Consider the following 26,112-nt stretch of genomic DNA (forward strand, 5'->3'; position numbering starts at 1 on the left):
ATAATGCCTTTCATGGCGGGAGGACGTCCCAAAGCGCTGCACAGTGACAGCATTTCAGACTCGAGCTGGGGGTGGGGTTGATCGGGGCTATGGGGGGGGAGAGCGGCGGAGCGGGGGGAGAGGACGGGGGAATGGTGGGGGAGGAAGTGGGAGTGGGGGAGTGGGGGGGGGAAGCGCGGTGGGAGTGGGGGCGGGAGTGAGGGCGGGAGCGCGGGGGGAGTGGGGGCGGGAGTGGGGGGGAGCGCGGTGGGAGTGGGGGGGGAGTGGGGGGAGCGCGGTGGGAGTGGGGCGGGAGTGAGGGCGGGAGCGCGGTGGGAGTGGGGGGGGGAGTGGGGGAGCGCGGTGGGAGTGGGGGCGGGAGTGGGGGGGAGCGCGGTGGGAGTGGGGGGGGAGCGCGGTGGAGCGCGGTGGGAGTGGGGGGGAGAGCGCGGTGGGAGCGCGGTGGGAGTGGGGGGGGAGCGCGGTGGAGCGCGGTGGAGTGGGGGGGGGAGCGCGGTGGGAGTGGGGTGGGAGTGGGGGGGGGAGCGCGGGGGGGAGTGGGGGGGGAGCGCGGTGGGAGTGGGGGGGGGAGTGGGGGGGGAGCGCGGTGGGAGCGCGGTGGGAGTGGGGGGGGAGCGCGGTGGGAGCGCGGTGGGAGTGGGGGGAGCGCGGTGGGAGTGGGGTGGGAGTGGGGGGGGGAGCGCGGTGGAGTGGGGGGGGGAGTGGGGGGGGAGCGCGGTGGAAGTGGGGGGGGGGAGTGGGGGGGGGAGCGTGGTGGAAGTGGGGGGGGGAGCGTGGGGGGGGGGGAGCGTGGGGGGGGGAGCGTGGGGGGGGGAGCGTGGGGGGGCGTGGGGGGAGCGCGGTGGGAGTGGGGGGGGGAGTGGGGGGGGAGCGTGGGGGGGAGCGCGGTGGGAGTGGGGGGGAGTGGGGGGGGGGAGCGTGGGGGGGGGAGCGCGGTGGGAGTGGGGGGGGAGTGGGGGGGGGAGCGTGGAGGGGGGGAGCGCGGTGGGAGTGGGGGGGGAGTGGGGGGGGGAGCGTGGAGGGGGGAGCGCGGTGGGAGTGGGGGGGGAGTGGGGGGGGGAGCGTGGAGGGGGAGCGCGGTGGGAGTGGGGGGGGAGTGGGGGGGGGGAGCGTGGGGGGGGGGAGCGCGGTGGGAGTGGGGGGGGAGTGGGGGGGGGGAGCGCGGTGGGAGTGGGGGGGGAGTGGGGAGTAGGACACAGTCAGAGAGGAAAGTCTTCAGGTGCGATCTGACAGGGAGAGCCCCATAGGGTCAGGGCTGTGAGTGTGAGTGTCACTGGGCAGTGTGTCACTGGGTTGGGGGCAGTGTGAGTGGGTCTCGGGTGAGGGTGAGATTCGTACCGCTGTCCGACTCTCAGTCGCTCTCTGGCCCCGGGGGCGGGCGCGCTACCCGCTGCGCCACTCCGTCACTTCCGCCGCCGCTGCATCCGCCCACCCGCCTAACAACCTGCGACCCTCTCTCCCTCCTTCTGTGTTTGTCACCTCCGCCTGGAGGTCACTGAGGAGAAGCGAGAGCCGAGACACCGCGCCAGGCCAGGCCGAGGCTCAGGCCCAGGGCCAGAGGCAAACATGCTGCGCCAGGCGGCCAGGCTGAGGCAGTGCGTGGGCCAGTCGTTGCTGAGAGGCCGGTACCGCGGGGTGAGCTGTCAGGCCCGGCGCCGCTACTCGGTGACCGGCTGCAGGAGCAGGACAGCCGCCCCGGGAGGCCTGAGGCCTACACGGCAGCTGTGGCTGCACAGAGCGGGGCTGCAGGGCCCCGCGGCCTCGGCCAGGAGATGGTACAGTTTGCCCCGCACCAGCTGGTGAGCTTCAGGGGGCTCTGGGGGGTGGAGTGGGGGGGTCAGGAGGCAGGACAACCCGAGGCCTGGGCCTAGTCTGGTCCAGTCTGGCCTTCCCAGGCCCCTCCGCTCCGATAATATAACACTATTAATAACAATAATAATAATCCTCGCACTTGACATAGTGCCTCACCCCCCCCCCCCCCCCCGCACCGCACCGCTCCTCAGTGACCTCAGGGCGGGGAGGAGGGGCACAGAGAGAGCGAGAGAGGGGGACGGGGGTGGGGGGGGGATGGGGTGGGGGGGGGATGGGGGTGGGGGGGGGACGGGGATTGGGACGTCTTTTCCGATGTGAAGGGCGCGATACAACGGTGGCGACAACTTGCACTTACCCAGTGCCGCCCCCCCCGCCCCAGCGCAGGGCAGCGTCACAGAGCGCTTAACAGGGGCGGAGCCTGACTCCGAGCCGGGGGGCGGGGGTGGGGGGGGGTCGAACAGAAGGCTTTTCAAGCGGGACGTGGAGGAAGGGGAGAGGGGGCGGTGGGGTGCGGCGGAGAGTCCGAGGGAGAGCATTCCAGAGATTCGGGGCGCAGTGGCTGAGAGAACGACCTCCAATGGTGGGGGCGGAGGGCGCGGGGGACGAGCAGGAGGCCGGGGCCGGTCGAGCGGAGGCGCTGACCGGGTGGTGGATTGGGGAGTGAGGAGGTCGGAGAGGGAGGGAGGGGAGTGCCGGGGATTTGTTGTTGTTGTTGATACAAGTGTAATTTGTTGTTGTTGTTATCACATCGTCACGACATCTCAATGCGCTTCACAGGGGACACTGTAAAGTGGAGTCACTGTGTATTTTGTGTTGCAATGTGCGTCAGGAGAAGATTGATATGACTTGTGCAAAGAAATCTTGAGTGGTTTTAATAATAATAAATAATAATCGTTGCATTTGATATGGCACTTATCACGTCTTCAAGAGGTCTCAAAGCGCTTCACAGAATATACTGCCAAGTGAATTGACTGTATATTTGTGGGTGAAACGCAGCAGCTGATTGCGCACAACAGCCATCGATTTAAGTGACCGAATGGGACTCGGGTTCATATATGATTTAGATGATTATTATTATAATAAATAATAATAATCCTTGCATTTTGTACAGTACCTTATCTCATCTTCGAGGCGTCTCAGGATATACCGTGAAGAGAATTGAATATATATTTTGTAGGTGTCCCACAAAAACAACTTGTCTTTATATAGCGGCCTTCACAGCGGCACCATTTCGGAGCGCTTCACACAAACCGCGTCATGCGTTAAATCGTTCAAACTCCAACACAGAAGGAGCCCTGTCCTTTGCCTCCTTCAAAGCCTGTCTCAAGACCTTCCTCTTTGACTTTTGCCTTTGGACATCTTCCCACTCGCTCCATCCCTAATGACTCCAACCCCCAGCTTGGGTGGAAACCCTCAACTCTCCAGGGCCTTGGGACCTCCTCCTGACATGAAAGACATTGTATAAATATAATTTATTGTTTGATGCGTGACGGCTATCACCAACAACAACTTGCATTTATATAGCACTTTTCACGCAGGATGGTGTCTCGGAATCTTAACAGCAAGCTCTTCTTTCAATCCCACCGACCTGCTTTCCCCATACCTCTTTAAGGCTTGTGAATCCTGCGAAGCACTGAGACATTCAGTGACGATCAGACTGCACTTGGTGCACACCGTGTCTGTTTCTGGTCAGACCTCACCTGCTGTCTCATATCAGCTCTGGTCTCTGTGAAATAATGGGGCTGCCTGAGTGGAGAGGATGATCCACTGTCTGAGGAATGAGCTCTGAACAACGATCAGAGAAGCCAAGAGCCCTTCGCTCTCGCAAGGAGACAACCTTGTAGAGGTATACAGGATTGATAAAGTCAACCCAGAACAATTAGAGTTGCAAAGGGCAATTTCAGGACAGACACTGGGAAGGTGGGATCTTTTCAGTGAGGAGGAGAAACTTACTCACTGAAAAGTCCTGTGGAGACCTGCAGTTCAGTGGTTTGAGCACTCGCCTCACAAGCGAGAGGTTCGATTCACGCCTGGGCAAACCTTGGGCAAGTTTCCTTACTCCACACGCCTGATAAAAATCCCTCAAGAAAAAAAATTATTTGGTCACTCAATCCACCACTGTCTGTGGAACGCTGCTGTGCACAATTGGTTTCCGCATTTCGCCCACACATATACAGTCAATTCACTTTACAGTATATTCTGTGAAGCTATTTGAGATGTCTCGAAGACGTGAAAAGCGCTATATCAAATGCAAGGATTATTATTATATGACCAGAAAAAGATTCCCAGGCAGAGTGGTTGTAGCCAGGACACTGAAACTTGTTTTTTTTTTTAAAAATGCTGATTCTTTATTGGGAGGATGATGGGGTGTGGATTCTGGAAGGATGCAATGAAATATGCTGATGGGCCATTTTCATCCGAAACCTCGATATAACCATGAGGCTAGAGAGGTTAGGATTGTTCGTGTTGAAGTGGAAAGGTTGAAGAGTGATATGATAGACATATTAGGATAAGGGAAGAATTAATCATGAAAAAACTTGTTCCACTGGTATAAAATTCGAGAACCAGAGGGCATGAATTCAAGATCGTGACTAGGGAGTAAATAGGAGAAGTTTTGGAAGAAAGTCTCCCAGGCTGTTGTCAGGGTGTGGACTGAGGTTAGAGCAGAGTCAATTGGCGACATTTAAAAGAGAATGAGAATTGCACAAGCACATGTGGAGGAAGGGTATTAGAGGGCACATGGAAAGAGCTTAGGGAATGGGAGTTGGATGGATGTATAGCACCTGTCAGAATTACTAGAAGACGCCGAGATATTCTCATCTGACAAACCTCTCAACCACCCTGGGTACTGCTGTGGATCTTGGTCTGTGTTGCGAGCTTAAGTCTTCGAACCTTCAAAGTGTTCAACTCTTCAATATGTATAAACAAAACGCAAAATACTGTTAGATACTGGAAATCTGAAACAAAAACAGACGTCGCTGGGAGCGCTGAGCAGGTCAGGCAGCATCTATGGAGAAAGGAAAGTGAGTCCACGTTTCAGGTCCATGCTGAGTGTTCCCAGCGACTTCTGTTTTTGTCTTCAATATGTATGTTGAATTCAACATTGAAATACATCATTTACTTAATTTCTATGTGGAATTGATTTTTTTTATATACAGATTTGTTCAGTGATGTGCTATAAAGTTTTATTTGCTTTTAGAGATGTCAAGGATGTCCAGTGTAAGAGCAACCTGTGGTCATGGTCATGTGCACATGAATTGTCTACCATTAAATTAAATCACCCCAAATCTTCCAAATATTTCCAAAGTCCTCTTACCCCATGCTTTTTTTATACAGTTCACTGACCAACAACTGAAAGAATGATGAGAGTTTTATTTAGAAGTGCTTAATTGTATTCAGTGCAAGTGTTTAATCATAATAATCCTTGCTTCTTTTTGATATAGCACCTTATCACGTCTTCGAGACTTCTCAAAGTGCTTCACAGAATATACTGTAAACTGAATTATTGTTAATTTATTTAATGTAACATGGATGGAGTGAGAAGGAAGTTACATCAGACATTGCTAAACACGACTCATCTGCAACAGAAATAAAGCTTAATTGTAAGAAAAAAAACACGTTGGTGTGGTGTTGGTAACAGGATTTTGTGAACACTATGTACATTGTCGTGCTGGCTTGGTGCATTGAGTAGCTGGACACATCCTTTGACAGAAAGCAGCAAGCTGCTGATCGGTATTGATGGAGAGGTGCTGAGCACAGTAGCTTTGTTTCCTTACAGCAAAGAAAATTGTCATTATCAAGTAGCGTTTGAATTTTACAGGAGACTAAGGCCTAGAAAAGTTCACTGCCTCTACGCGGTCCTCTTTTATCCTGAACTCTTTTCTTTCCATACTTGATTCTTGCAAACTTGTTAGTGATGTGCTATAAAGTTTTATTTACTGTTACAGGTATAACGCATGTCCGGGGGCGACACGATCCAGTATTAATTTTAAACTCTTTAAACCTTTAAACTCTTTTTAGAGTTTATATTTTCTCCTGTTGCTCCTCTCACATGATGGAAAGTTGTAAAAAATAATCATTAGTAAACCAGCATTGTCATGGCACTAGTTGATGTATATATGTATGTATGTATTTTGACATCTAACCCTCTATCTATTACTGTGTTACTGTATCACAAGGACAAAGAAAATATAATTGACTGTCATTGTTACTTCTCTGGTCATAGGTGCCATTGCCAGCTCTGTCGCCCACAATGCAGATGGGGACTATAGCTCGGTGGGAGAAGGAGGAAGGAGAAAAGATAAATGAGGGAGACTTGATAGCTGAGGTACTGTGATACCCTGTTTTATATGCACTGGAGGATGTTTCCTGAGCAGAAGTCTGTGCAGCTCAGAATTGGATGTTCTTTTCTATGGCTGAAACTTGTTTGGCAGCTGCTCGAGTAAAAATCCTTGCATTTAATAATAATAATAATCCTTGCATTTGATATAGCACTTTCCATGTCTTCTAGACGTCTCAAAGCGCTTCACACAATATATTGTAAAGCGAATTGACTGTATATGTACGGACGAAACACGGCAGCCAATTGCGCACAGCAGCATCTGTCCCACAAACAGTCATGGATTGAAGTGACCAATTTATTAATTTTTTCACGAGGGATTATCAGGTGTGTGGAGTAAGGAAACTTGCCCAAGGTTCCACCCGGCCGGGAATCAAACCCAGGTCCTCTCGCTGAGCTACAGACGCCACGCTGTATTGCTACAGGATATAGTGCCTTATCGCGTCTTCAAGACATTTCAAAGAGCTTCACAGAATATATTGTATATTTTATGGGTGAAAAATATAGTAGCCAAGGTAACCATTAAATCTTTCTGGCTCCTTCAAATCAACTTGCCATATTAAATGTGGTTCTCAAAATGTCGCCAGAACAGAATAGATTCACCCAACAACGATGACAATTTACATTTATTTAGCACCCTTAAGTGGGGCAGCGTCACTGAGTGCATGAATAACTACATTGTAAGAGTACTGGCTGGATGCACTGATTGTTTGAGCGGCCTGAGAAGTTCAGCCGCACTGTAACCATTCCAAGATAATCTATGCTTCTTGTCAAAAGGTTTAACAAGAGAGTTGTGTTAATTGCAAATGAGTATCGTAAAATATTCTATCGTAAAATATTCTATCGTAAAATATTCTATTGTAAAATAGAAGTAGTTGCTTATTTCTGTAAAATATTGCCAGAATGCCTGTTGGCTCCTTTAATTGTGGGAAAGTTCTAGTAACATTGAACTTGATACTGTCATTTTTGCAGGACAGATCGCAGGGCGGTTCTCAATTACTGAGGATGTATTTGTGCAGTGGTAAAGTCTATCCTTTTTCAACAGGTGGAAACTGACAAAGCAACAGTTGGCTTTGAGTGTCTGGAGGAATGCTACATGGCAAAAATCCTGATACCAGCAGGGACTCGGGATGTGCCCCTTGGTACAGTTATCTGCATCACAGTTGAAAAGTAAGCAGGGCAAACTTTTAAAGAACAACATTTTTATAGTTATACAGCACCTTTCGTGTCGGGAGGCTGTTTGAAAGCACTTCACAGAGGCGATTAGGAGCTCGGAGTAGGGTAGCTGTGGAAATGGGGGCCCGTTGAAAAGAAAGTTCTTAAGGTCAGCTTTAAAGGTGGGGATGGAGGGGGTGAGGCGGAGGGACTCCAGGATGGTGTTCCAGTAATCGGGGGCAGAATGGTTGAAATCTCACCCACCAATGGTGGGATGGGTAGGCAGGGACACAAAGCAGGTCAGTGTTAGCTGGTTGGAGGTGGGGGCGGTGGGGGGGGTGGTCAATAAGGTTGGAGGAGGAGGAAGTCGCAGAGGTGGGATGGGGAGAGACCACAAAGGGATTTGAGCGCAAAGAACTAACATTCTATCTCTGTCCCGTTGAAAGCCTGGCTCATTTCTAACCCCGGCCAGAGGCCAATTATTAGCCTCCCTCCCTGAGATCAGCTAATAATAATAATCTTGCATTTGCTACAGCACCTTATCATGTTGTTGAGACGTCTCAAACACAATCACAGAATATACTGTAAAGTGAATTGACTGTACATTTTGTGGCGAAATTCAGCTCAAACTGGGGGATGTTCACGACTACTTTATTGGGTTGTAAAGTGTGTTTTGTGGGCGAAACCTAAGCAGGTGCTGTTCCTCTTATTCCCCAGGCCTGAGCACATCGCAGCTTTTCAGGATTACACTGCCAGCGATGCTGCAGCCGCAGTCTCTGCCCCCTCAGCAGGGCCCACCCCCCCGAGTACTCCTCCCCCCACAGCCAAGCCTCCAGGCAGTTCCTACCCTAGTCACCTGAAGGTAAGCAAAGGGAGAGAGAAAAAAATTGGGGTGTACAAAATTACCCGTTTTGAATCAAGCGACTAAATCAAAATGGTTTCTCTCACTGAAGTTAACAGATGTGAACGGCTGTTCAGGGTCTCCGTATCAACAGAGAACCAAATTTTTTTGCAAACATTAAATCGAGCAAGCTGAAGGTTAAATGGATGCAAAGTGGGAATTAATTTCGTAGCTTCAGATTATATTTCCGCTCAGTTCACACTCCCTACAGTAAGACTAATTTACTATTTTGAAGCTTCAGATTATATTTCCGCAAAACTTGGTTCCTAAACTGCTCCTCTTTGTATTACTTTTATATTGGATTATACCACACCTAGGAAATGTATTGAAATAACAATGTTAATAGTCGTTGCATTTATGATAAACCTTCATGAAACACTGGTTAAACCTCAGTTAGAGACTGTGTTCAGTTCTGGACCCCACACTTTAGGAAAGGTATCAAGGCATTGGAGAAGGTGCAAAGGAGATTGACCAGGATAGTACTAGGAATGAGGGACTTCAATTATCAGGAGAGGCGAGAGAAACTGGGATTATTTTCCTCAGAGCAGAGAAGGTTAAGAGGAGACTTGATAGAAGTTTTCAAAATGATGAGGGGATTCGATAGGGTGAAGAAGGAGAAAATATTCCCGCGGGGCGGGGGGGGTCGGTAACCCGAGGACATCGATTTAAAATAGTTGTTAAAAGAAACAGAGGGGAGGGAAGGGGAGGAGAAATGTTTTCACACAGCGAGTTGTTGGGATCTGGAATGCATTACCTGAAAGGCTGATGGGAACCGATTCCATAATAACTTTTAAGAGAGAAGTTGATAATTATTTGGGGAGAACAAGTTTGCAGCGCTCTGAGGGGGGGAGTGGGATTGATCAGGGCTCTGGGGGGAGAGCGGAGGAGTAGGGTTGATCAACAACAACAACAACAAGATTCCATTTATTGAGCGCCTTTCACGTCAGGACGTCCCAAGGCACTGTACAGTTGGATCAGGACCCGAGCATTGGGGAAATGGTCAGGGTGAGGGGAGGGAAGGGAGGGAGCGAGGAGGGGGTAGAGAGTCGAGAGGGGAGCTGAAGGCTCGGTCAAAGAGAAAGGTCTTGAGACCGGCCTTGAAGGAGGAAAGGGAGGAGGCGGCGAAGGCACTGGGGGATGGAGTTCCAGAGCCTCGGGGCTGAGAGGCTGAAGGCCCGGCCACCGATGGTAGGGCGGTTGGGGCGGGGGATGTGGAGCAGACCGGAGCCAGAGGAACGGAGGGTACGGGCAGGTAGGTAGGGGGATAGTAGGTCGGAGAGGTAGGAGGGAGGGAGGCCGTGAATGGCCTTGTAGGTGAGGATGAGGATCTTGAATTCGATCCTCTGGGGGATGGGGAGCAGTGGAGGTGAGCGACGGTGAGGGTGGGAGTGATGTGGTCGGTGCCTGGTGCGGGACAGTACACGAGCTGCAGAGTTCTGAATGACCTGCAGTGTGGAGGGAGGGCCGGGAAGGCCGGCGAGGAGAGAGTTCCCATAGTCCAGCCTTGAGGTGATAAAGGCGTGGACCAGAGTTTCAGCAGCGTGAGGGGTGAGGTAGTGCCGTAGTCTGGCGACATTCCGGAGGTGATGGAAGGCGGTGCCAGTTGTGGCGCGGATATGAGGGAGAAAGGACAGCTCAGGGTCGAACAGAACCCCGAGGTTCCTGATGGCTTTGAGAGGTGGAGAGTGCAGCCTTGGATGCTGATGCTGTCAGCGCCTGAGGTGCGGAGGCGCTGACGTAAGCCAATCAGGAGGGCCTCAGTTTTGCGCACGTTGAGCTGAAGAAAGTTGTCTCTCGTCCAGGACTCGATGTCGGACAGGCAGCTGTCAGGACATCGGGGGTCGTGGAGTTGAGGGTAGAGGAGGAAAGGTAGAGTTGGGTGTCATCCGCATACATGTGGAAGTTAACCCCATGTCTGCGGATGATGTCACCAAGGGGGAGCATATAGAGGGTGAAGAGGAGGGGACCGAGGACAGAGCCCTGAGGGACACCGCACGAGACAGTGCGGGGGCCGGAGGAAAAACCATTTGTGGAGACAAAGTGAAGACGGTGGGAGAGGTACGACCTAAACCACTCAAGGACAGGGCCTTGAAGGTTTAGGTGGGAGGACAAGCGGTGGAGGAGGATAGCGTGGTCGACCGTATCGAATGCTGCCGATAGGTCGAGGAGGACGAGGAGGCAGAGGGAGCCCTGGTCACAGATGGTCAGGATGTCATTGGTGACCTTGACCAGGGCAGTTTCTGTGCTATGGGCAGCACGGAAACCCGACTGAAGGGGTTCGAATAGTGAAAGGGTGGAGAGGAAAGAGCGCAGCTGGGAGGCGACAACTCGTTCCAGGACCTTGGACAGGAAGGGGAGGTTGGAGATGGGCCGGTAGCTTGATAGCTGCGACGCATCAAGGGAGGGTTTTTTAAGGTGGGAGTGATGGTGGCAGTTTTTAAGGGAATGGGAATAGAGCCAGAGGAGAGGGACAGGTTGACGATGTCTGTGATATGTGGGGCAAGGAGGTGGAGCTGGGAGATAAGGAGTGGAGTGGGGATGGGGTCAAGGGAGCAGGTGGTGGGTTTCAGGGATAGGATGAGTTTGGTGACAGAGGGTGGGGAAACGGGTACGAAGGTGTGTAGGGGAGGATGGGTAGGAGTCGGAGTGTGGGAGGGAAGGGGTGGGTGGTGGGTGGATGTTGGAGGGGAAGTGACCGCGGAGCGAATTCCCTTGATCTTGGATTCAAGGAAATCCAGCATCTCCTCGCAGTGAAGGTTGGAGGAGATGACCTGCGCGGGGTGGCGGGGGGACGGAGGAGTTGGGATGTGGTAGGAACAGTAGCCTGGGGTTGTCCTTCGCCTCCAGGATTATCCTGGAGTAGAAGGACGACTTGGCCGAGGCTAGAGTGGAGCGGTAGATTTTGAGGAGGTCCAGCCAGATTTGTCGGTGGACCGTTAGGCCAGATTTGACACAGGTGCGTTCAGCGGCCCGCACCTGGCTCTTCAGTGAGCGGAGGTGGGTGGTGAACCAGGGGAGGAGCGAGAGTAGGAGACAGTACGGGAGGTGATAGGGGCAGAGTGTCGAGTGTGGAGGAGAGGGTGTTGTGGAGGAGGGTGAGAGCAGAAGAGGGGTCAGTGAGGGTTGAAGGCCAGAGGGAGAGGAGTTCAGAGGACTCCAAGGCAGAGGTTAGGGATTGAGGGGGTAACTTCTTCCAGGGGCGGTAGAAGATGGTGGTGGGTCTGGTGGAGGTGGGGAGGGGGGTGGAGGTGGTGAAGGAGATGAAGTGGTGGTCGGAGATGGCCTTGTCGGTGATAGTGACATCCGAGACACTGAGGCCCCGGGTGATCACCAAGTCGAGTGGGTGGCCGTGACTGTGAGTGGGGGAGTTGATGTGGAGGGAGAGGTTGAGCGAGGAGAGCAGGGAAGAGAAGTCTGAGGAGATGGAGCAGGAGGGGGTGAAGTGCAGGTTAAAGTCGCCCAGGATGATGAGGCGATCAGAGCAGAGGCAGAGAGATGTGAGAAGTGTTGAGATATCAGAGATAAAGGTGGGAGAGGCTTTAGGGGCCGGTAGAGGAGGAGGATTTTAAGGGAGAGGGTGAGGTGCTCAAAAGAGGGGAAAGAGCCAGAGGAGTACGGGGATACAGCAAGTGGTGTCCTTGAGATAAGGGCAACACCACCGCCACGGCGGTTGGGGCGAGGGATGTGGTGGGAGGTGTAGCCGGGTGGCGTGGCCTCCGTGAGGGGGAAGGTGTCGCCTGGGGTGAGCCAGGTTTCCGTTAAGGCCATGATATCAACGTTCTCATCAAGGATGAGATCGTTGATGACCAGGGCCTTGTTACAGAGGGAGCGGACGTTTTGTAGTCCGATGTGGATGGAGCGAAGGGTGTGTGGGGAGGGGTGGGGGTCCCGGTTGTGAGGCAGGGGTGGGGGAAATGGGGATAAGGGAGGAGAGGTTGGCTTCCCGGGTCTGTGTCCGGGGGGGGTGGCGAGTGTGGTGGGGAATGGGGCAGTCGGTGTGGCTGCTGCTGGACAGCCAACGCCGAGTGCCACGGTGAGCCCGGCGGAGGATTCCCAGGCTGGAACAGAGGGAGGTGGTGGGAGGGTCAAGTGGGGATAGAAGGCGAGAGGGACGGAGAGAGAGGAGGAGAGAGCGGGAGAGATGCAGAGGGGGGAGGGTTTGGGGTAGAGAGGAGGGAGGAGGGGGTGAGGGGGTGAGGGTCATAGCGGCAGCCATATTGCGCACGCGGGGACCGGGAGCGAGCGGTCAGGTGGATGGACACATTATTCCATAGGCTGGGGCTGGGGCAGCCAACCTAACAGGACCATGGGGGGCCCTGATGTGAGCCCTGGGGGGGGGGGCGCAGAGGATTTTTATTTTATTTTTCTTTGTTGCGCGCGCACACTTCTGAAAACTACAACTATGACGTCAGCGGTTCCCCCGCTCCGCCCCAACCCGTTCCCTCCTCAGCCCCATACCCTGCACACTGGCTGCACTCCCTCCCGCGTCGAGGTTAAATACCTGAGAGGTAGGCCCAGCTCCTCCCCGCGCTGTCCTGGCGCCGCTCCCTGATCAGGGCTATGGGGAGAGAGTGGGGGAGTGGGGTTGATCAGGGCTATGGGGAGAGAGCGGGGGAGTGGGGTTGTTCAGGGCTATGGGGAGAGAGCGGGGGAGTGGGGTTGATCAGGGCTATGGGGAGAGCGGGGGATTGGGGTTGATCAGGGCTATGGGGAGAGTGCGGGGGAGTGGGGTTGATCAGGGCTATGGGGAGAGAGCGGGGGAGTGGGGTTGATTTGGAAGCTCTTTTTAAAGAGCAGCACAGACACGATGGGCCGAATGGCCTCCCTCTGGGCTGTATAATTCTATGATTCTATGATTTGATACAGCGCCTAATTTAGCGTTGCAACATCTCAAAGCGCTTCACAGAATATATTGTAAAGTGTAGTGACTGTGTATTTTGTGGGCGAAGCGTGGCAGCCAATTGCGCACAGCAGCGTCCTCAACTAGTTGTGGATTGAGAATTTACAGGCTGATCTACTCCTTCAGACTGGGTAGAGTCTCCATCTCATCCCCCTCTCTATTGGTCTTCAAACTCCATTTAAAAACTTAGTTCTTCGACTTGGCCTTTGGTCACCTCCCACTCTGTGCTCTCCCTCTTTGTTTCTCCCACCACCACCGTCCCCAGCCCACCCTGTTCAGAGTACATGCCCATCACTGCAAAACACTCCCAAGACATTATTTTACATGAACAGCGCTTCGTAAATGCAACTTGGTGGTGGTGGTGATGATGAAGGTTGCGAGTGTGTGTTGCAGATTACTCTACCCGCGCTCTCTCCCACAATGACGGTGGGCACTGTCCAACGCTGGGAGAAGAAAGTTGGGGAGAAGTTGAAAGAAGGCGACTTGCTGGCAGAGATAGAAACCGACAAAGCAACAATAGGTGAGCGTTGCTCAACACACACTACTCGTTTAATTCTTTCGCTGTTGTGTGTTGAGTCTTGCTCTTCGAACACCATTTATCCAATCCTTAATTGAACATGAATTCATCCTGGTTTCCTCAGTTTGTTACACTCTATAAAGTATTGCTAAGTTGTCTCTTCTACAACTAAATTTATCACATGGTCTATGGCCTGAGATCAGAATATGTTAAAAGCAGAGACAAGTGATCATAATAATCCTTGCATTTTTCAAGACGTCTCAAAACGCTTCACAGAATATACTGTAAAGTGAATTGACTCTATTTTGTGGGCCTAACACAGCCAATTCCACACAGCAGCGTCCCACAAACAGTCATGGATTGAGTGATCAAATTATTATTTCTTTTTTTATCAAATTATTAGCCCCCGGAAAAACGATCGGCCAATCGACTAACAAGCGGGTTCCTACTTACTGCTAAGGCAAACGTGTGGAGTAAGGAAACTTGGCCAACATTTTGCCCGGCCAGGAATCAAACCCAAGTTTCTCAAGAACATTTTCTGGCAAGTAGCGGGAAGCCAGACAATGCAATAGCAAGCTGTGCAGTTTAGCTGCATAGACTCCAGAAGTTACCCCCCAGTGTATCTTCTCGGCTCCTCTCGTCTACCTGTGCCTGAAACTCTGCGGATGTCATAAAGCAGGTTGCATCCCTCCAGGGACACTGTCCTGTTCCATTTTAGACACGGGGAAAATCCGCGTGTAGGTGTTTTCATTACAGCTCTTAACCATGTGATGGGTCAGACGTGTGTCACACACCCAACTGACCGAGAAAAAAGTGCCAAGACTTGACCAAGTGTTTAAATGGGAAGAAGAAAAATGCAGTCTGCCTCACTACGGTTTACTGTAACTGTCAGGGTGGTAAGTGGCTGATACTTCAACCATTATCAAAGGACAAGCTGCTCATTTCTGAATAATTCAGTGGGTGTTCCTCTGAGAAATTAGGGTTTAGATCTTTCTCAGCCTGGTGGTTATGATGGACTTTGACCAAACGGAGAGCTCTGATGACAGCTACTTGAGAACAGAATGTGTAGACTTCAGATCTGCTGTAGTGCTTTGTTACAGAGAAATCACCTGTGTTGTGTACTCTAATAATAATAATCCTTGCATTTGATTTAGCACCTATCATGTTGTTAAGACGTTGCCAAGCACTTTGCAGGATATAGTGTAAACTGAATTGACTGTTTTGTGGGTGAACAATCCTAGGTTTTGAAGTACAAGAGGAAGGCTATTTGGCCAAGATCCTGATAGCTGAGGGGACGAGGGATGTCCCTCTGGGAACGCCGCTGTGCATCATCGTAGAGAAGAAATCCGATATCTCGACGTTCGCTGATTATGTGGAAACTGGAGTTGCTGATATCGTGCCACAATCACCATCTCCAGCTACAGTAGGTGGCACTTTATATCCACAGTTCGTGCCACAGAACCTTGTAATGGTTTCTCATTTGTTTAGCAACTTCAGTATATAAAGTATTGCAGGAGGATATTTGTTATATATCAGGCACGCTCACACTCAAATACACGCTCGCACACACGCGCACTCAAACACACTCGTGCACTCAGATGCTCATACACGCACGTTTACAATTGAAGCACACTAGTTGCAGAACATAGTATTGTACTGAGGCTTTGTGAATTGCCCTGCGGTTTCATGCCAACTACCTTTTTGATAATTCTAGCGAACTCATAAAGTGGAAGAATTTTTCTAATAAAGGCACCAATACATTGAGCGAAACATTCACCAAAGGTTTTTTTTCCCCATTGAGCCCAAACTGTATAATTTGTAGGCAATTAATTGGTGTCTGAGAAAGTGTGCTTATTTGTCACACAACATTAGTGACATTTAAAAGCCCTTTTATTTCCTATTTGTCCTCCAAATTTCTACCCCAAAGGTGCTGACTCAAATCTAGCATTCAGTTTGACCGGCTCATGTCACCTTCCACTACCTCGCCCACTTTTTGACTGGGGGAATCCAGAACATGGGGGCATAATCTTAAAATTAGAGCTAGGCTATTTAGGAGTGCAATCAGGAAGCATTTTTTCACACAAGGAGTATGGAAATATGGAACTCTCTCCCCTAAAAGGCTGTGGATTATAGCTGGAACCCATTCACATTTTCAAGATGGAGGTTGATACATTTTTCTTAGATCAGGGTATCAAGGGATATGGGGCAAGGGCGGGTGTTTGGAGTTCTAATAGAATAATGGAACAGGCTCGAGGGGGTGAATGGCCTCCTCCTGAGAGAGGAGATATTGGCTGAGCATCAGCAAACAGGAACCTGTGTACAATCCTTTTCAATCCATTGCAGATTGCCTCTCCGACACCTCAACCTATCACAGCTCCGGCTGCCCTTTCTCCAGCTGCAGCCGCCCTCCCAGCCAGGCATGCCTCTGCTGTGGATTCCCAAGGCCGGATGTTTGCCAGTCCGCTGGCCAAGAAACTGGCAGCTGAAAAGGGCATCGACCTCAAACAAGTCAAAGGTAACCTTTAGCAATATTAATCTACATGTGGTATTCTCATCACTCGACTGAGTTCATTTCATGGAAATCATAGAATTTTACAGCGCAGAAGTAGGCCATTCAGCCCATCATGCCTGTGCCGGCTCTTTGAAAGAGTTTACCGACTAGTTCCATTCTCAACCCACAGCTCTGCAAATTGTTCCTTTTCAAGTACCTATCCAATTCCCTTTTGAAAGTTGTTATTGAATCTGTTTCCACCGACCCTTTCAGGCAGTGCGTTCCAGATCGTAACATCTCTCTGTGGGGGACAAAATAAAAATAATTTCTCCTTATCTCCCCTCTGGTTCCAACCCACCTCAGCATCGCCGGACTCCGCCACTGCCTCTCCCTTCAGGCCACTGAAACCCTCATCCATGCATTTATTACATCTAGGCTCGACTACGTCAACTCCCTGCTTGTCGGCCTCCCCAACTCTTCCCTCCACAAGCTGCAGATCATCCAAAACTCTGCAGCTGGTGTTCTCTCCTGCACCAGACTCTGTGACCCCATCAACCCCACCCATCCTCGCCCAGCTCTACTGGCTCCCCATCCCCCAGAGGATAGAATTCAAAACCTCATCCTCTGTGACCTGCTAATGTCATATGAACCTGTCCCCTTCCTCCGCCCAGCAGGCTCCAGCCTGCTCCACGTCCCCCACCCGGGATTGATTGGATTGGAACTCCTTCGCCTGGCTCTACCCAACCCCCACCCGCCTCCTTCAAGACCCATCTCAAGGCCTTCCTCTTCGACTGTGCCTTTGGCCACCCCCCTATCCTCCCTGCATGCAACCCTCCAATCTCAACCCCCTACTCGGGGCCAAATCACTGACTGTCCAGCGCCTTGGGATGTCCTCTCAACATGAAAGGCATTGTGTAAATGTCATTCGTTGTTGCTCCCACCACCCCTTCAGGCAGTGCATTCCAGATCTTAACAACTCTCTGGGTAAAATAATTTCTCCTTGTCTCCCCTCTGGTTCTTTTGACAATTATACTTGTATATAGCGCACTTCACGTCAGAAAGATGCCTCAAATTTAATTATCTTAAACCTGTGTCCTCTGGTTACCGACCCACCCACCAGTGGAAACAGTTTCTCCCTATCTACTCTTATCAAAAACCCTCATAATTTTGAACACCTCTATTTCCTACGGTTCTTGTTCAGAATTTGATGCTGTTTGTGGTTGCCCCTCCAGGTACTGGGCCCGATGGTCAAATCAGGAGGAAAGACATTGAATCTTTTGTGCCTCCGAAGATATCACCAGTGAGTTTGTTCGAAACCAAAAATCCGCAACCATCGCTGATTTTGAGATCAGAGAATATTAAAATGACAAATATATAATATAGAGTTTAATAATAATAATAATCCTTGCCTTTGATATAGCGCCGTATCACGTTATTTTGAAAGACGTTGGCATGATTTGAGTGATTTGGAAGTTTCTATTGATTTTTATTGACTGTAATTCAGAGACGCACATTTAAGGCGAAATTCCAATATTCAAAAACAATCAATATTAATGCTTATCCATGTATATATTTCTGTTAGACCCCAGTAGTTGCAGCCCCTCTACCTCTGATGGCAGCACTGCCGCCTGGCACCTTCACAGATGTCCCCATTAGCAACATACGAAAGGTGTGTGGGGCGCGTGGGTGTGTGTGGGTGGGGGGATGGCGGGGGAATGGAGGTGGGTGGTGAAGGTGTGTGGGGGGGGGTGTGGGTGTGTGTTTAAAAAAAAATAGTGACGGAATCACTACCAGCTTACAAAATGGGAAGAGCATTTCTTATCTGCATTAGAGAGTCGCCACTTACGCTGTTTGTCCTTTACCTTAGGTTATAGCTCAGCGGCTTGTGCTGTCTAAGCAGACGATCCCTCACTATTACCTGTCTGTGGATATCAACATGGACAAAGTCTTGGAGCTCAGAAAGGAACTGAATGAGGTATGGAAGCTGGGTAGCAATTTTTGTGTCAATCTCTTTCTCGAACCATTTTAGGGCATGTTTCGCTGTTCTCACTTGGACAAGTATGAGTTAATCAAAGAGTCAGCATGACTGCCAGGGATATGAGCAAAGGCAGGTGATTGGAGCTGAGGTACAGATCATCCATGATCTAATAGAATGTTGGAACAAGCTCGAGGGGCTGAATGGCCTCCTCCTGTTCCTTTGTTCTTATCCATGGGATTTTTGCCGCCTGGCATGGCACATTGTCAGTCTCCTGCCTTTCTGGCACCGAAAGTGGCTTACTTTGCTTATAACCAGTCAGCAATCCATTGGGATTTACCTCATCCCTTCCCTTGCTCACAGCAGCGTCCCTGAGCTCATCAATCAAATGTGGGGTTAAATTTATGAATGTGTGCAGTGCTGCTCCAATAAAGTTATTGCTCAGAGAGAAAAAAAAGTTAAAGGGGATTTTTGTCCTGTAATAACTGACGTGATTTTAAACTCCGGATAGCCCACACTATGTCATGAGCCTGTAACTTTACCTTCAGTCCCAAAGCACTGCATGTGGAGTCATTTGTTATCCATTTAGCAATAAGGTATCCAGACACCTATGCAGACACCACTTAGCAATAAGCTATCCAAACCCAATCCCTCCAACTTGCCCCCCCACCTTGCACATGTTCAGATTGAACCTGAAGATCTTCTTCTTTGACCGTACTTCCCCTCTCTCCCTGACTCAGCGTCAGGCTCCGCCACTGTTAATTCCAGAGAGGCTCTACCCCACATGAAGAGCGCTATGTCAATGTCATTTGTTGCTGCTGTTTTGCAAGGTCGGTTTCCAAGACTCGCTCGCTGACAAATTAAGCTGCAATGAAAATGTCAATTAACTAAGGCGCAAAAAGATTGTTTTTTTTTGACAGTTTGATGAAATGGCAAATTGGATTAGTCTCACCAATCTCACCAACAGGAGGACAAATCGAAAAGCATTAAGCTGTCAGTGAACGATTTTCTCATTAAGGCATCAGCTTTGTCGTGCTTAAAAGTACCTGAAGCAAATTCCTCATGGTTGGACACCATCATCAGGCAGTGAGTATTCGAAGGGTTTTAATCATAAAATATTACAGCACAGAAGGAGGCCATTCGGCCCAACGTGCTTGTGCTGGCTCTTTGGAAGAGCTACCCAACTAGTCCCATCCCCCCGCTCTCTCCCCGTAGCCTTGCAGAGTCCTTGAGATGTCGAGAAGACGTAAAAAGCGCTATATCAAATGCAAGGAATATTATTGTTATTGCCAACTTTTTCCTTTTCAAATGCCGATCTAATTCCCTCATGCACCTTTCACCACCTACAATTAATAGGAAGCAAGTTACCATTTTCAGGAGGAGTTTATGTATGAACAAACAGTCGATACTGAAGGAAACCTTTCCCTCCGTTTCCCCACCAGAAACCATGTTGTGGACGTCAGTGTAGCTGTGAGCACCGCAAGTGGTCTCATTACTCCCATTGTGTTTAACGCACACAATAAAGGACTGGTTGCCATCAGTAAAGATGTGGCAACTCTAGCTGCAAAAGCTCGAGAAGGGAAACTGAAGCCTCACGAATTCCAGGTAAAGAGTCGCTGCTTATAAATACAATCCCAGCTTCAGGTTCTATCCCTGTTTATATTTCAGCCTGTCCCAGTTGATTGCATGCTCACCTTTGAGTCAGAAGGTTGTGGGTTCAAAACAGACAGACATCCGGGACTTGTAGCTCATATAGTCTTACGCTGCAGTGGGGGTTGTTGCATTGTCGGAGATGTTAAACCGAGGTCCCGCCTGCCCGTTTGGGTGGACGTTAAGGATCCCGAGGCGCTATCCAAACAAGCTTGGCCAACAATACCCCCAAATAAAATGGCCTGTTCACTTCACGGATGTTGTGGGATGTCGTTTTGTGCAAATTGACTGCCACATTCTCCCACAAAGTACCCTCTGCTCCAGTGTGACCTCTTTTGACGCCCCCTTGGCGTAAAAGGCACTATATTGGTTGCAAGAATTATTATTCGCACTTGGGTACGAAAAGCAGAGGAACAAGTACCCAGAAAGCATTGGTTGCATTCTATAATATATTGTTCCATGTTGAATACCAATTCTCGATGCACTATTTTTCTACTTTATTAGGGTGGCACTTTTACAATTTCGAACCTGGGAATGTTTGGCATAAAGAATTTCTCGGCAATCATAAACCCTCCGCAGGCTTGCATTCTCGCCGTTGGTGGTTCTGACAAGAGGCTGCTTCCTGCGGAAAATGAGAGAGGGTAGGTACCTACTGAGGTTAGCCTTTCAACTGTTAGTTCATTCCTCTCAGGTACACAAGGAGTCCTATAGTTCAGTGGTTAGAACGCTTGCCTTGCAAGCGAGATGACCCGGGTTCGAGTCCCGGGCAGGGCAAAATCTTAGGCAAGTTTCCTTACTCCACACACAAGCCTCTCTTTACCTAGCAGTAAGTAGAAACCTGGTTGTTAGTCAATTGGCGGATCACTTTCCAGGGGTATTAATCCCTCAAAAAAAAATTGTCGTTCAATCCACAACTATTTGTGGGACCCTGCTGTGTGTAATTGGCTGTCATATTTCACCCACAAAATAAATAGTCAATTCACTTTGCAATATACTCTGTGAAGCGCTTTGAGACGTCTCAACGACATGATAAGCTTCTAAATCAAATGCAAGAATTACTACTATTAAATGTGTGTGACACAAAGTTGTATTCACAAACTAGGAATTAATTGCGTCAGTGTTGAAAATAATGCTCTATTGCTCAATACTGTACATTTGATAAATAATGTAATAATAATCCTTGTGCCTTATAGTGTCTTAATTACGTCTCAAAGCGCTTCACAGAATATACTGTAAAGTGAATTGACTATTTTGTTGGCGAACTGCGGCAGCCAATTGCAGAGTAATTAATCAATTGGACACTTTCCTAACTGTGAAAGGTTTGATGTATTTTGGTTAAATAATAATCACGGCTTCTCCTGTGGCACAGTGAAGTAAAGGGCAGGTAAAAATACTGCTGCACCAAATCATACGGACTGGAAGGTTACAATTCCCGTCTGATGAGTTAGCTCATCTCTGGTGGAGTAGTCTTTATGACATTCCAATTGACTTCAGTGTCCCTGGGCTAGGGAAGAGGGAATTATCTAGGGGTTTCACCTGGCAGATAGGATGAGATTTCCATTCACTCCCCCCACCACCCATTTTCCAAATATGTCATGTAATGTCATTTGCTGTCAAGGTTGGGTGAGGTGGGCTGAGAAATAAATCATTCATTCAAAAATACCCAGGCCAATTATAGATTTTTTTTTTCCCCCTCGTATCTATCCACATAAATCATTGCTGGGTATCTACGTCAGTGGGTATGTGCAGTTCAGCTGTGTTTAACCAAGCAAATCCTCTGGCCTTCCAAATACTGCTGGGGCAACAGCATTTCTTTTCATCTGGTATTCTGCCTGTGTTTCTCTGGAAAGAGTTCAATGTGCGTTAACGTGGAGTCCTGTAGTGTATTGGTTAGGGCACTTGCCTTGCAGAGAGGACCCAGGTTCGATTCCCAAGCAGGGCGAAACCTTAGGCAAGTTTCCTTACTGTATACGCCTCTGTTTAACTAGGAGTAAGTAGGAACATGGGTGTTGGTCAATTGTTTTTTTTGCCAGGGGTAATAATCCTCAATAAGAAAAAAAATTAATAATTTGGTCAGTCAATCCACAGCAGTTTGTGGACTCTGCTGTGCACAAGTGACTCTACGTTTCACCCCCAAAAATGTACAGTTAATTAATTTTACAACAACAAAACAACAATTTGCATTTATGTAGCGTCCCGGAGAGCTTGACAGTAGCTGAGTCTGACCCTGAGCCCAGGGAAGGGGGAGGTGACCGTAAGCACGATCAAAAAGGAAGTCGTAGGCGGGATTTGAAAGTGAGGAGGGAGGGAACAAGACGGAGGGATTGAGGGAGAGCATTCCAGAGTTTCGGGGTGTAGTGGCTGAAGGTCGAAGGGACGAGGGACAAACGGGAGAGCGGGGGCAGCAGGTGGTGGAGTGGGGTTAAGCAATTCAGAGAGGTCGGGAGCTGCGAGGGCGTTAAGGGATTTGAAAACGACTACGAGGATCTTGAAATCGATCCGTTCGATAATTGGAAGCCAGTGGAGCCTGGCAAGGTGTGATGGGGGGAAGTAATGAGTATCTGGGCAGCGGAGTTTTTAATTCATTGTATTGTGTGTACGGTGGAGCTGGGGAGACTAGTGAGAAGGAATAGTCCAGCCGGGACTATTCTTTACAATATATTCTGTGGGACACTGCTGTGCGCAATTGGCTTCTACGTTCGCCCACAAAATAGTCGATCCACTGTGGAATGTGGTGCTTTGAGGCGTCTCAACGACGTGATAAGGCGCTGCATCAAATGCCAGGATTATTAGTATTATTATTAACGTTGGCCCACTGTCACCCTGCAGGTTTGACGTTGCCAACATGATGTCAGTGACTCTGAGCTGTGACCACCGGGTTGTGGACGGAGCGGTTGGTGCCCAGTGGCTGGCAGAGTTCAAGAAGTTCCTTGAAAAGCCAACAACCATGATATTATAAATCAAGGAGAAGCAACATCTCTCTTGAGTGTCAACATTTCTCTCCCCCCCCCCCCCCCCCACCGGAAGGCGGATTCTATTTATGTATAAACTCTGATGTCTGCATGAAATCTTTATACTTTTTTCCTGTCAATCACCATGTATATTCTGAGTATTCAATTAAGCAACAGTGAAAAGCAGGTCTACGGTTGCACTAGAATCCACAGCAATTTAGGGGGCGGAAACTTTGTTTATTCAATCCAATGCCACCACGGTAATGGTTCTCAATACATCAATCTTGTCTCCCTAGTCTTGTACCCAAACTGGCCTCCTAGTGAGATGTCATTGCAATCCTCTACACTCCTTATTTCTGCATTTGCTTTATTAAAATACCTGCAAATCCAGGAAACGTTAAACCAGCAAATGTTTGTTTGCAATCCCGTTTATTGTTTTTTTTAAACAGGAATTTTTTTGAAAAAGGAAAACTTTCAATTCTAGAGTTTTGAATGTGGTAGTACACACTGAGTAATTCTTCCATTGATGTTGGGTACATTTTACATTTCACCAGTTTAACTGCACCATTTTCCAACTCAGTATTGATGTGAGCTTACACCAGCTTCCAGAAAGGCTGAAACAATTGTGAAACAAGTGGTAGATACTGATTTCAGCGTTTACATCAGATTGTTGTTGTATTGGACTGGAATACAACAACTTGCACTTGTATAGTGCTCTCCACGCAGGATAGCGTCTCAGATTAATATCACGTTTGATATCTCACCCACCTGTCCTATGGGTTTGAGGATGAATGTTCAGAATGGGTTTTAATCCAGAGTTTTCTATCTTTTTCCCATTTTTAAGATGCAGTTTGTTTATCCCAAAATTTGGCGTCAAAAGGGACCAGAGTCAGTTACTTAATTTCTCAGTAGACCAATTCGACATTGATTTTAGACCGTCCTTCACTCTGGCTTTTCTTGTGATGTTATTCTAATCGGAGACTAAAGTCTCGTGCAATTGTTGAGAGCCTTTGATATCTTTTCTCTCCAACATCGTTCATTTAGATGGCGAGGTTTAACCCATTGGAAGTATCTGATTACTTCAGTGATGGCATGCAATTCATTCCTGGTCATTCACGGTGAGATCATTTGATCTGCCCTTTTCTTAATGTGTGTAAGCTGTTTATTGCTCTTCCTGCGTGCACTCAGATGTGAGATCAGAAAGGGATCTGCAGACCTCGAGCAAGAGAAATAAGGTTCAAAAGCAGGATTTTAATGGGTAACGGATGATAATAGTATTTGTCCTGGTCTCTGTCCAAGGCTTTGAGTTCACTGTGGCATAATTTTAATGGTCAGCAAGTCTTTAACCAACACCATCTTTTTCCCCCTCAAACCCACACACACACACACACTCATCCCACACACACGCACGCATACAATGAATGTTGCTTCGAAGACTTAACACTTTAAGCAAATTTTAAACATGAAAAGTAATTATACATGGCCACAAGCTATTCTAAAGCTAGTTATTTGTTTTCCTTGTGCAATCTAATTGTTTTGGTCATTGTCGATTGGATTTACTGTCCACCACAAACGCCACTTGTTTAAAGCTTTTTTTTATTATTTCATCAAATGTTAAAATGACAAGCAGTCACTTACATAAACTAAATCCAACCTAGAATCCTACAGAACTGGGCATGTAGTGTGTAATGGCGATTGTGTCAGTAATATAGCTTTATATTCCTGCTAGATATTAACCCTGACTTTATTTTTCATACTATTGTCTGTGCCATTGGTTGTGGTGCGTGATCAAATTTCACTGCTGTCCTGAATTAGTGCACTACATACAAAGGGGCATTAACCACAAATACATGGACACTGGTTGATTTAGTCAGAATCATCTTGATTCTCAATTGCAATGGCCTCACTTGGTACTATTTAACTTTAGCTTTTGGGATGCCTGATAATGCCAACTAGAGAAACTAAAGCTTTTCCCCCCCCCCGCCACTGCCTTGTGTCCTGTACAGTTTTTTAAAGTGCCATAAACTACGTTTGTTGGCCATTATGACCCCTGTATGACGATATGGCTATTTTCCCAATACGCTATATTGGGACAATATTCTCCGTTATTTCTGTGACTCACTTCATTTCTGTATTGAATTGATTTACACAGTGTGTACTGAAACTCCGGGCTTTTGAAGCCCGTTCCTCATGAATCTAAAGTAAGGCCAGATCTCTCGCTATCTTTGTGATTTCTTATCCCAGGTTTATGCCCCTCTTCAGTTGAACTTTTTTGTTCGACCTGTGACTCGAAAGGAAAAACCTGACCATTGCTTCAGTAAATTGCCACGTTTGCTGCAAAAGTTTTTATTTTTAAATTATTAACCTGGATTTATACCATTGCCTGCTGTTCATCGGGGGAGGGAATTCAAACGCACAAACTGGCGGTAAGGTATATGTAATCTCCACGGGAAAGATGTTAAGATATTGTATGTGCAATGTTACTTGTAGCTAACTTCTACCAAGATCTGCCATTCTGGTTGTGTGGGTAATTTGGCACTTTTCCAATTCATGCTAGATTCAAATAAAATGACAGAACAAATACTTTAAATTATTTTATTTTTTGCACTGACCAATGCTTCAAATACAAGGGCCATTTCTTTAGAGGCAATTTCTGCACGTTTGTAAGGGCTTCGACACTGCAATTAATAATAATAATAATAAATCCTTGCATTTTTGATATAGCATTTTATTCCTATTTAATTATCCGCCGACAAACGTGGTTTTGAAAATTCTCCAAAAGAATGTGTTCGTACAAAATCATAGAAACGTACAGCACAAAGAGGCCATTCGGTCCGTCGAGTTTGTGCGGCTCTTATCAAATCGGCCTCGACCGCGCTTTCAGGCAATGAGTTCCAGATTCAAACAACTCGCTGCGTGAAAAAATTTCTTCTCACCTCCCCTCGGCTTCTTTTAGAGACTATTTTGAATCTGTGACCTCGAGTCACCGACACACACCCCCAGTGGGAACAGTTTTTCCCTTTCTAACCTATCAAATCCCCTCATGATTTTGAAGACCTCCATCAGGTCTCCTCGTAACCTTCTCTGCTCCAATGAGAATAATCCTAACCTCTCCAGCCTTTCCTCATCATCACAGTCCCTCATTCCTGGTACCATCCTCATAAATCTCCTCTGTACCCTTTCCAATGCCTTAACATCCTTCCTATAGTGTGGTGCCCAGAACTGGGGCCGTATTCTAACTGAGGCCTAACCTGTGTTTATATAGGTTAATCATAACCTCCTGACTCTTGTACTCTATGCCCCTATTTATAAAGCCTAGAATCCCATTTGCCCTTTTTTACAGCCTTATCTACCTGTCCTGCCACCTTCAAGGATTAATTTACCTGCCCCCCCAGGTCTCTCTGTTCTTTTACCCCCCTTA

The 26,112-nt window shown here is 48.6% G+C and overlaps 1 protein-coding gene across 4 annotated transcripts; it reads left to right on the forward strand.

The window, feature by feature from the left end:
* Positions 1 to 1,225: 1,225 nt before the first annotated feature.
* Positions 1,226 to 25,281, forward strand: dlat (dihydrolipoamide S-acetyltransferase (E2 component of pyruvate dehydrogenase complex)). Of its 4 annotated transcripts, none has more exons than XM_042343924.1 (14): positions 1,226 to 1,263; positions 6,038 to 6,139; positions 7,197 to 7,321; positions 8,024 to 8,168; positions 13,501 to 13,627; positions 14,866 to 15,047; positions 15,968 to 16,139; positions 17,348 to 17,415; positions 17,698 to 17,784; positions 17,983 to 18,090; positions 19,058 to 19,176; positions 19,533 to 19,695; positions 20,245 to 20,381; positions 22,570 to 25,281. In XM_042343924.1, the coding sequence occupies exons 2-14, from the start codon at positions 6,065 to 6,067 to the stop codon at positions 22,697 to 22,699; spliced, it is 1,638 nt and encodes a 545-aa protein (XP_042199858.1). In that variant the 5' UTR covers positions 1,226 to 1,263; positions 6,038 to 6,064; the 3' UTR covers positions 22,700 to 25,281. The 4 variants fall into 4 exon arrangements, with proteins under 4 accessions (XP_042199858.1, XP_042199856.1, XP_042199857.1 ...); XM_042343922.1 differs by lacking the exon at positions 1,226 to 1,263 and adding an exon at positions 1,424 to 1,635; XM_042343923.1 differs by lacking the exon at positions 1,226 to 1,263 and adding an exon at positions 1,572 to 1,799.
* Positions 25,282 to 26,112: the final 831 nt, after the last annotated feature.

This window comes from Callorhinchus milii, unplaced genomic scaffold, assembly GCF_018977255.1.
Source record: "Callorhinchus milii isolate IMCB2004 unplaced genomic scaffold, IMCB_Cmil_1.0 Scaffold25, whole genome shotgun sequence".
Classification (NCBI taxonomy): Eukaryota; Metazoa; Chordata; class Chondrichthyes; order Chimaeriformes; family Callorhinchidae; genus Callorhinchus; species Callorhinchus milii.

What these genes read in the sequence shown, in the direction of transcription:
- dlat (XM_042343922.1), top strand. Translation starts at nt 1,567, where the DNA reads ATGCTGCGCCAGGCGGCCAGGCTGAGGCAGTGCGTGGGCCAGTCGTTG. An exon ending in AGGGAGACTTGATAGCTGAG is followed by an intron (nt 6,140 to 7,196) that starts GTACTGTGATAC and finishes CTTTTTCAACAG; the next exon opens with GTGGAAACTGACAAAGCAAC. An exon ending in ATCTGCATCACAGTTGAAAA is followed by an intron (nt 7,322 to 8,023) that starts GTAAGCAGGGCA and finishes CTTATTCCCCAG; the next exon opens with GCCTGAGCACATCGCAGCTT.